At 46.3% G+C, this 10,361-nt stretch overlaps 1 protein-coding gene across 1 annotated transcript; it reads right to left on the reverse strand.

Moving 5' to 3' along the window:
• Window positions 1-108: 108 nt before the first annotated feature.
• trmt1 (tRNA methyltransferase 1) lies at window positions 109-9,883 on the reverse strand. The gene is made up of 16 exons (XM_079159268.1): window positions 9,749-9,883; window positions 8,777-9,142; window positions 8,079-8,277; window positions 6,511-6,698; window positions 5,982-6,097; window positions 5,597-5,709; window positions 4,298-4,446; window positions 3,766-3,849; window positions 3,225-3,294; window positions 2,977-3,111; window positions 2,801-2,886; window positions 2,029-2,137; window positions 1,858-1,934; window positions 1,627-1,746; window positions 1,044-1,155; window positions 109-354 (listed from the first exon to the last, which is right to left on the reverse strand). Exons 2-16 carry the CDS (start codon window positions 9,127-9,129, stop codon window positions 280-282), a joined length of 1,986 nt encoding a protein of 661 aa, XP_079015394.1. The 5' UTR covers window positions 9,130-9,142; window positions 9,749-9,883; the 3' UTR covers window positions 109-279.
• Window positions 9,884-10,361: the final 478 nt, after the last annotated feature.

The raw sequence follows: 10,361 nt of genomic DNA on the forward strand, positions 1-10,361 counted from the left end.
CTGAACCAACAGAACACATTCAAACTGAGCGACTTTATTGAAACGAGTCAAAAATAACAAAAGATCAAAATAACAAGATTTTACAGCGAGAACAAGCTCTGGCGTAAAACTGAGAAATGTTCATGTTCTGCATGTTGACCGGGTTATTTTGTTCTCCAAATATAATCTCCATTGTAGTGCGTCGCCCTCGCGTCGTCCAGGCTGCACCGAGCCGCTCAAACTCCAGAAATAAAATGATTAAAAAAAAAAGAAACTAGAAAACAGGCCGAGCTCAGGAGATCACTCGGGCTTCTGCTCCTTCGTCTGCTCCAGGTCGTGGGAGTAGCAGCATCTGTCTCCGTGTGTGCACGTTCCCTGAAACAACACAACAGGATTCTCATTGAGGCTGATGTTCTATTCACTAAAGGTACATTTTGGCCACTCGGCTCCTCTGGCTGCTGATGGAGGCGACTGATTCAGCAGCACGTTTCCAGCCCGGACATGAAGACGGTTTTCATTAGTGTTTAAGGAACCGTCTCCCGGCAGCATATTGCAGAACCCAAAGATAAATATGAAAATCGTTTTAAGTGTACGCTGCTTCACCCCGACGTCAGACAGCCGCTCTGTTCACAGAACCAGACAAGAAGACGGAGCGGCTCGTCTCCGGATCGGGTAGTTTGTTTATTGAGGAACCCTTTAAAACCTTAATCTGGGCAGCAGAAGTACGGTCATATCGTTCCATTAAATACTAAATAAAGTCGGGCAAGCTAGTTTATAACACTAGTTATATAGCTAGTTTATAACACTAGTTATATAACTAGTTTATACAACAGTTTATATAACTAGGTTAAACTAGAAAAACACACTGAAGTAGTTTTTTCCAGGGAAATGGCCGTCTGTTAAACAGGTGTGTGTGTGTGTGTGTGTGTGTGTGTGTGTGTGTGTGTGTGTGTGTGTGTGTGTGTGTGTGTGTGTGTGTGTGTGTGTGTGTGTGTGTGTGTGTGTGTGTGTGTGTGTGTGTGTGTGTCCTGTTCTCAGTCTGATAGAGTTGATTTCCTTCTGACCTGTTTGAACCTTTTACAGTGAATGTTTTTCAGCTCCGAGTCCGTGATCTGGTTCTTCCTCTTGTTCTGGCACTTCTTACTCTTGTCCTGCAGGTCGGTAATGATACCGCCGCTGGGAGGGAGAGGAGGGGGGAGAGAGAAGGGGGGAGGGAGGGGAAATAAGGGTTTTATTCTCAACAATAATTATCAAGCTGGTGTAAAAATAAAATATAAATATTCATTTGAATTTGGTTTTATCTGGATTCAGTTTCCTCTCTAAATTCAGCTTGACGTTTAAAATGTGATTATGTGTGTGGAGGTTTGTGGAGGTGTGTGGAGGTGTGTGGAGGTGTGTGGAGGTTTGTGGAGGTTTGTGGAGGTGTGTGGAGGTGTGTGGAGGTGTGTGGAGGTGTGTGGAGGTGTGTGGAGGTGTGTGGAGGTGTGTGGAGGTTTGTGGAGGTGTGTGGAGGTGTGTGGAGGTGTGTGGAGGTGTGTGGAGGTTTGTGGAGGTGTGTGGAGGTTTGTGGAGGTTTGTGGAGGTTTGTGGAGGTGTGTGGAGGTGTGTGGAGGTGTGTGGAGGTTTGTGGTCGTTTGTGGTCGTTACCCAGCTTTGGCGCGAGCTTTGGGTCCCCAGAAGGCCTGCGGGTTCTCCTGGAACCGGGTCAGGTGGCGTTTACGGGACTGCGGGTTGGCGTCCTCCCTCACAGTGAAACAGGCTTCTGAGCTACACACACACACACACACACACGTTACTATGACACACACGTTACTTCTCTAACACAATAGTATAAAAACCATCTCAGTATGTGGCTTCATTTGATTCTGCTGGACTCACCCGGGCTCAGTGGAGAGGATCTTGAAGGCGGGGCTGGTCTCTGACAGCTTCTCTCTCTTCACAGGATTGGTCTTCTCCTGTGTTGAAGTAAAAACGATGCATTAAGAGAGAGAGAGGGGGGGGGGGGGGGGGGTTCAGACTATTTAACGTGTTATAATCCGTAATGTTCACCCAGCAGCGCATGATGTCCCAGATAACTGCAGGAGGAGCGTCCGTCTTGATGCCGTTCTTACAGGCGTGAGAGAGAGAAACTCTGTGACCAGCATGAAGGAGAGCCGACCTGCAGAGAGAGACGAGGAGGAGGAGGAAGAGGAAGAGGACAGGTTAGATACAACAACTACACACAAAGACTACACAGCACAGGTGTGGACCACAGTCACATTCGAGTCCAAGTCAGAAGACTTGAAACTAGAGATTGAGACCATAAACTCATGTTTACAATGTTTACTGAGGTAATAAATCAAGAGAGAAGTAGAGTCATTTTCTCATAGACTTCTATACAACCAGAGGAGTCGCCCCCTGGTGGCCATTAGAGAGAATGCAGCTTTAACACATGAAGCTTTGACTTCACTCTGCAGAACCGGAGGTTGCCTCCTCCTCCATCATTTGCGTTGCACGAAAATCTCTATTCGCAAAACCCGAAATTCCTCAGCAGGTGACGCTGTGACTTCAGATAATCAACCGTGACAGGAAGAAGCACACTCAAGACACATAGGCTTTTCAAAATAAAAGCCAAGTTAGGTCATTTAGTTTGACTTTTTAAGTACGACTGTGTGGTTTGTCTCAGACCTGTGGGGCCACACTGGACCACCACGAGGACCGGTGCCCTGGTCTCTCTGTGTGTGTGTGTGTGTGCGTGTGCGTGTGCGTGTGCGTGTGCGTGTGCGTGTGCGTGTGCGTGTGTGTGTGTGTGTGTGTGTGTGTGTGTGTGTGTGTGTGTTACCTAAACTGCAGCAGGGGCGGAGTATTGCAGTGAATGGTGCTGCTCAGACTGTCCACAGTGTAATAAAGAGGCACGTCGTCCAACTCCTGAAACAAGCGGGATGACGTGTTAGAACAAGAACACATCAGACTTTTTTAAATGTATATTTATAATGAGAGCGGGAGAGAGACGAATACCTCGGTCACCATGCTGAGCATGCCCTCGATGCGTTTGGACGTCCCGAATCGGGACGGGTTCCCCGACACGGCCGACAAAACCTTCTGGACGAACGCCACGTCGTGGATAGGCTCCGCCCAGATGGGACCGCCCAGCTACACAAAGCACAGACGGACTTCAGCTGGCGCGTCGAGTGAGAACGTACCGATTACAAAACGAGCAGAGTGCAAAACACACGACGCGCCAACAACGCCAACGAGAGTCTCACCTGATGTCTCTGTCCACAGTGCTCACACTCTGGTCCCACAGGAGGTCCGGTGGCAGGAGAGTACTTCACACTGAAATCACATCAGAGTCTTTACTACACACACACACACACGCTGTCGACAGGAAGCCGATACAAGAGACAGTAACTCAAGGCCGGTGGTGCTTTGAGCGAAATGCTAAAGCTTGGTTCATATTTGGGCGCGTGGCATAAATAAAAAGGTGGCCACGCCGTCCCTTTAAACCGTGACCGCCGTCCACCGCCGAGCTTCATTCAGCTAAACGAGACTAAAATACATCACTTCAGTCACGCGTTGTGATTTAATTTGATGGGGACAAAATACAAGTTTATTAAGAAGAATTTAGAAAAAAGAAAAAATTTTAGAAAAATTTTGATAAAAAGCACTCTTGTTTTGATTTCGAAGGACAAATCTTGATATTTCGCCGTAAAACAACGTTTAGATGCGACGTCCCAAAGCTGCAGAGAGCGTTTTCACTTCACATGAAATACAAAGAGCCGGCGCTTCAGCGGCGGGCCGTCTTACTGTTTTCCGTTGCTGGATCTTCTTCCCATTCGCTGGAGGTGAAAAGAGCCGCAGCCGACACAGTTGTAGACCAGAGCCTGTTTACTGCGACACGAGACAGAAACATGTCATCAGAAACATGTCATCACCACTGGCCAGGCTAAATAGATCCTATTTACAGCTGACGTCATCATAAAGGATGCTTTAGGGCGGGGCTTACTGTGATTGACAGGTGGCTGCCGCTACCAGAGACTCATCATTATTATTCATCATCATCTATAAAGTGTAAAGAGTTCTATATTTTCCTTCAGATGTTTTATTCTTTATCTCACCAACTTCTGCTGCTGCCATTATTTTTTAGTATTTGTTGCTGCAGTGACCCAGTTTCAGGATCAGCTTTCATCATATGTTCTTTGTTAGGAGGTGTGTGTGTGTGTGTGTGTGTGTGTGTGTGTGTGTGTGTGTGTGTGTGTGTGTGTGTGTGTGTGTGTGTGTGTGTGTGTGTGTGTGTGTGTGTGTGTGTGTGTGTGTGTGTGTGTGTGTGTGTGTGTACCTGGCTGAGTTCTTGACCGTGGCCTGTCCTGTGAAGACGCGTACGAACACCCTGATGTAGAAGTCGACGCTGACGGCCAGCAGAGGCTGGATGTAGCGCTGGTACACTCCGGCCCGCTGGTCCAAACTGTGGAGGATGATACGAAGAGCCTGAAAACAGAAACACACACATTCTTTATTTCTGATGCAGAATGTCTGCAGAACAGTCGGATCTTCTTGCTAAATGATTATGATACGAACAAAAAGTCAAATGTGAGGAATGCTGACATCATGCTTCTTTCAGGTCAACGTCAACTTTAGAAATGGAACCAAACTCAAGTCAGGAAGAAAGCAACATGATGTAATGTCATGTGACGTGCAGGTGTGTTCATAGCGTTTACGCAACATAACAAAAAAATACTCTCGACCATAAGCTACCATTGGGGAAAGTTGGTTGTTTTCCAGGATGCGTTGCAACCAAGCGGAGGAAGTGTGTTAAAGCTGCATTCTCTCTAATGTCCACCAGGGGGCGACTCCTCTGGTTGTATAGAAGTCTATGAGAAAATGACTCTACTTCTCTCTTGATTTATTACCTCAGTAAACATTGTAAACATGAGTTTATGGTCTCAATCTCTAGTTTCAAGTCTTCTTCAATACAGCATGATGTTCATTTAGTAAATGATGGTCCATTTAGAGTCAAACAGACCATAAAGCAGGGGATGCTTTAGGGGCGGGGCTACACAGTGATTGACAGGCGGATGCTCAGCCGGCCTTCTTGCTGTTGGACTAGTGAGTAATATTAGCTGCTTTGCTCCATCTCACACTTGCTTGATGTTTGGATGTGTTAGCAAAGTTATCGACTCGCTATTTTTGATCATGTGTAAAGTAATCATTACAAATACACGTGAACAGTTCTCTCTATTTATGACAAGCGTGTACAAAATACCAATTATTGCATTATGTTGCTTTAAATGTCGCAGGAAGTAAAGAAACAGCCACCAAGCGCTTCACCTCCGTGAACGGATCACAACGTTAATGATGCCAGGAGCTGCAAAATGTCATCAGTCTGTGAGTTCTCATCTTTATATCCTGGAGGGGGAAAGTACCCCAAGTAGAAGAAACACACACACACACACACACCTCCAACTAGTAGCCTCAGGCCAGAATCCATGACAATGCTTACTGTGTTTCTATCAGACCCACACAAACTGTACACACTACACCAAGGATCAGGACATTATGGATGCAAATACGTGGACAGGTGTGTGTGTGTGTGTGTGTGTGTGTGTGTGTGTGTGTGTGTGTGTGTGTGTGTGTTCACCATCTCATGGCAGTATTTGGCTTTGATGGAGACTGAACCGTATTTGCTGTAGCAGGTCTCTCCACTGTTTCCTGCCATCACCGCCATGTCTGTACACGTTATACACAACAGACCTGAGAGAGACAAAGACACAGTGAATGAAAATATAAATTATATATATATATATATATATATATATATATATATATATATATATATATATATAGGTCATATAGAGGCATCAGTATCAAACCCACACTGTTTCATAATCTGTTAAAAAGTTCATATCTATCTATGTCGTATTGAACGTCACAGACAGTCACACTGTTATTAGGAGCAGGGCGATGAGACGGAGGAATGACAAGCAGGAGAGTCGATTGCATTATTGACAGACCGAGCTACCCACCTCCCTCGCTGACTGTCTGCACAGCGGCATCCAAGAAGGAGGCGGGGCTCCCGTAGGGATCCAGATCGATGACATCGTAGCGCTCCTTCTTCCCTCGCATCTCGTACATCAGCATACTGGAGGAAGAATAACAAAAGGTGAGGGAGAAGAATTAGTCAGCTCCACATCCACTGACATATATTACATGCTGAGAAAGAAATGAATTAAAGAATGGAGCAGAGAGGGACGAAGAAACATGGAGAAAAGATGAGTTAAGGCCACCTAAAAAGAGAGAAGAGAGAGAAACAACTGAAGAAGATAGAAGAAGAGGCATGAAGACGAGCAAGCCAAGGAGAAAAGTGAGGAGCCAGGATGACAGAAAAAGGGACAAAAGAGTTGATGTGAGGAGATGAGAACAGAGAGATGAATAGAACAAGAGGTCAGAGGCTGGAGAGGAATGAAGACGAGGGAAGAGGAAGAGGAACAAACAGAGCTAATCAGCGAGGCCGGATGACGAGCGTTTCCCCCGAATGTGCCGAGTCGGTCGTACCTGGCGTCCCTGCAGCTGGCGCGGAGCAGGTGGTCGACTCCGTTGTAGTCGGCGTTCCTGGCGATCAGCGCCGCAGCTTTGGTGGAGAAGTCGTTGGCGGTGACGCTGTGCAGGCCCGGGACCTCCAGAGCGAAGCGCACCGAGCGCAAACCGGACGCCGACAGACCCTCCAGAACACGGAGGCCGTGCTGCAACGCAGAGTCGGGGGGAAAATCTTAAAGCTGCAGCAACGGTTTGTTTTTCGTTTTTTTTGGCCACTTGGGGGCAGCAAAAACAAGATGTGAACACAACATTGACATATTCTCAATTTATAAAATTAGCAATATGTGTGTTAAAGCTGCATTCTCTCTCGTGTCCACCAGGGGACGACTCCTCTGGTTGTATAGAAGTCTATGAGAAAATGACTCTACTTCTCTCTTGATTTATTACCTCAGTAAACATTGTAAACATGAGTTTATGGTCTCAATCTCTAGTTTCAAGTCTTCTTCAATACAGCATGATGTTCATTTAGTAAATGATGGTCCATTTAGAGTCACACAGACCATAAAGCAGGGGATGCTTTAGGGGCGGGGCTACACAGTGATTGACATGTCTCTACCAGAGACGTATACGGTGTCTCTACGTCACTCCTCCTCAGTCCAGATATGGTCACTTCTGTTTATCGGTGTCAAAAAACAACAACATGGCGATGGCCGTATTCCAAGATGGTGACTGCGAAAATCACCAAACATCAGTCAAACAACCAATGAGTGACGTCACGATGACTACGTCCACTTCTTCTCCGCAGTCTGTGATATTTACACAGCCAGCAGACACGGAGCAACATTAGCATTCGTTTAGAGACGCGTTTGTGTGCACCTGATAAACTCAAGTCCAAATATCCACTCTGCTGTTAGCTCTCCCGTTAGCTCTCCTGTTAGCTCTGCTGTTAGCTCTCCTGTTAGCTCTGCTGTTAGCTCTCCTGTTACAGGTCTGCTTTTCTTGCGGCGGTCATTTGATTCATCACATCATTGCAGAGAACATTGATTATAGCAGCTATAAAGCTGCAGTAACAGAATTCTGAATTCCAGCTGTTGAAACAGAACGTAAATTGTCCTCAATCCTGAAATTGTGAAGCTGTAGATATTTGTTTTTCACGTAATCACTGGCCTCAGAGTGGAACTGCTGAATTGAGACTTCCACAGAGAACTGGAATCCCCAACAACGTCTTTATAACGCTCCGGGCTTCACTGATATCTAAAGACACGATTCCAACTTCATGAAATCCTCCAGTTTTAAAAAGCTGATCTAATTACCTCCCTCGACCACTTGAAGTGTGAAATTACCTTGTGCTCATTAACATAAGTCATTTGATGGAAGCCCTTATCTAAACTGCTTTGTGCTGGCATCACTGAGTGCATTTTTAGCAGAGGAAACCCCGGTGGGACTCAAACCACCAACCCTGACAGTATGAGCAGCTACAGAACCACCGGCCGCCAGAACGTTGGATTTGTCGAAGAAAATCATATTTTCTGCCTGGCTTCACTTTCGTAAAAGATGGTTTGGTGTTTACTATGAACCCTTCGTACCTCACATCGTTCCCCCACCAGCGCATTTACGGTCGGAGCCTCGGCTCCGTTCTTCTGCTCCGTCTGTACGTCGGCCTCGTCGGCCTCGTCCTCCGACAGAGAGACCACCACCCGCTCTCCCTCTTTCTCGCCCGGCACCACCAGCTTCACGCCGCGCTGAGCCAGCACTTCTCTGGCAAACTCTGTGAGCACAGCACATCTGTGGAACACGAAAAGCATTTATTATATACAAGCATGCATCATAACGAGGTTAATTAGTAACTATTCATGACATTTGCTCTCATCCAAACTCAACTTTGGTGATTCTTGACTAAATGAAAGACAGTAATCTATTTGCCCAGTATTTTAAAACCATAATGACAATATTAATGTGTGGGTTCTTGTGTTTGAAGTTCAAAGCTTTACTGACAGGCTGTGAGTGACAGGTCGACTGTGTGAAACACTACTTTCATCATCGGTCACATGACCTCAGCACACCTGTCCTGAAAGGCCCAGAGGCTGAACACCTCTACGCAAGCGGCACCATGAAGACCGAGCTGCTCTGGAGAAGTACGGCTCAGGTTTGGGTTTAAATATCCGACAGAAAGGACCCTATGAAGTAAAGTGCGTACTGAATCGTCTCCACTGTACTGAACTCGTGTCTGTGGTGCGATGTCTCTTCAGGGTGAAAGCCAAAGCAGCAAAAATGAAACGCTTACGTCAAGTCCCTGTTAAACTCCTGGACTGGGTTGTAAAACACCTCGTTAGCACTGGGAAACAAGATGGCCGCCTTGCCCTCCTTGACCACCGTCTCCCCAGGTAACAGCCCTGCAGGACGCTTCTCCTCGCTGGCCGCCAGGCTCACATATTCAGCAGGAGGTTTGACGATGGGAACCTCTGGGGTCGTATTTAGGGGCTCCATGGATCTCAGTCCTCGGCTGGCAGCAGCAGCAGCAGCAGCAGCGCTGCCTAAACTCCACCGAAACGTGCGTGTGGATGAGCGGGTGCAGGACGGATGCAGAGGATGGGAGACGACGATGATGGGGAGCAGCCGAGCCGTCCGCACCAGCATCAAGGTACACCGGCTGGACGAAGACAAACACCTCTGGATAAGTTCCACTTAAATGCAGAGCAGGTGCAGCATTGGATGGCTGAAACTAATACTAATGTCAATATTTACCCAACACAGAAACATGTTTGATTATAGAATTATGACCCAGATATTAACAGTATTAAGTATTTATTTGTGAAAATGTAAAGAAAGGGGAGAGTTCACCGTTTTTTAGACCTCATATAATAAAGGTTTCACAAATCTGAAACTGTGTTTGGCTTCTTTAGGATGATCGAGTCCAGATTTGACATTTGTTTCAGAGAGACCTGATCAATGTGGGATAGTTGGGAAATCTCCCTTGTTTTTGCATTTTCACAAATTTGAAATTGGAGTTCAGACAGCATTAAAGCTTTACCCAAGATGTCTTAGACACTTTTAATAACACTAAATCAATAACAAAAATCAACACCATTACTAAATAGTGAGCCCAGAGATTACAATTAGACTAATCTGTTTACTGTATTTAAATACGATAGTGGCTAAATGAAAACTAACTCCATCTATTAACCCAGGACTGGAATTATTCTTAAATTATTAGCTTGTTTGCTAGCTATGCTAACCCTAATAAACATAGTTTTACCTGTGGCGCCTCCCTTTTAAGGCGGACACTCCAGAGGTTTGTAATATAATAGGCGATACGTGTGACCGTGCCGGTAACCGTTTCCTCCGCGTAGATCTCTCTCACTCTCTCTCACTCTCTCTCTCTCTCTCTCTGCTGGTTAATCTCACGTTAGCACATGGAGGCAGCCATGTTTTTGAGCGTCTCTACGGAAGCCCGCGCGGCCAACAAAGAGAGAGGCGCGCTGCTCGTCCCTCCGCCCCCTACCGGCGGAGCCGTGTAATGTCAGGGAAACCGGTGTAACGTAAGGACACGAGAGGGAGAGATAGGGAGAGGGAGAGGAAGAGGGGAGGGGAAAAAAGAGAGAGAGCTGACTGGCCTACTTTTCTCCCCCGCAGTAAACATGTGAGGAGACTGGAAAACACATCAGTCCGCTCTCATGAATAATCAAATTTAATCTCACCGCGCCTGAAGTTGGTGATGCGTTCATGCAAAAGGCTAAACATAGCCGATGGATTACACTCGAAATACAGACTCACGATGTGAGGATAAAAAAGAGAAAATAAGGTCAATGCAGGTCAGTGCTGAGTGAGGTTATAGGTCGTGTGCAGCTGTGTAACGAAAATAAATAAAA

The sequence above is a fragment of the Pholis gunnellus genome (genome assembly GCF_910591455.1).
Source record: "Pholis gunnellus genome assembly, chromosome: 5".
Classification (NCBI taxonomy): domain Eukaryota; kingdom Metazoa; phylum Chordata; class Actinopteri; order Perciformes; family Pholidae; genus Pholis; species Pholis gunnellus.

Excerpts from the sequence above, each read along its gene's own strand:
- trmt1 (XM_079159268.1), bottom strand. The coding sequence starts at position 9,129 with ATGCTGGTGCGGACGGCTCGGCTGCTCCCCATCATCGTCGTCTCCCAT. Across the intron at positions 2,887-2,976 it reads TGCTCAGCATGGTGACCGAG|GAGTTGGACGACGTGCCTCT; the intron begins GTATTCGTCTCT and ends CGCTTGTTTCAG. Across the intron at positions 1,156-1,626 it reads AAAGCTCGCGCCAAAGCTGG|CGGCGGTATCATTACCGACC; the intron begins GTAACGACCACA and ends TCTCCCTCCCAG.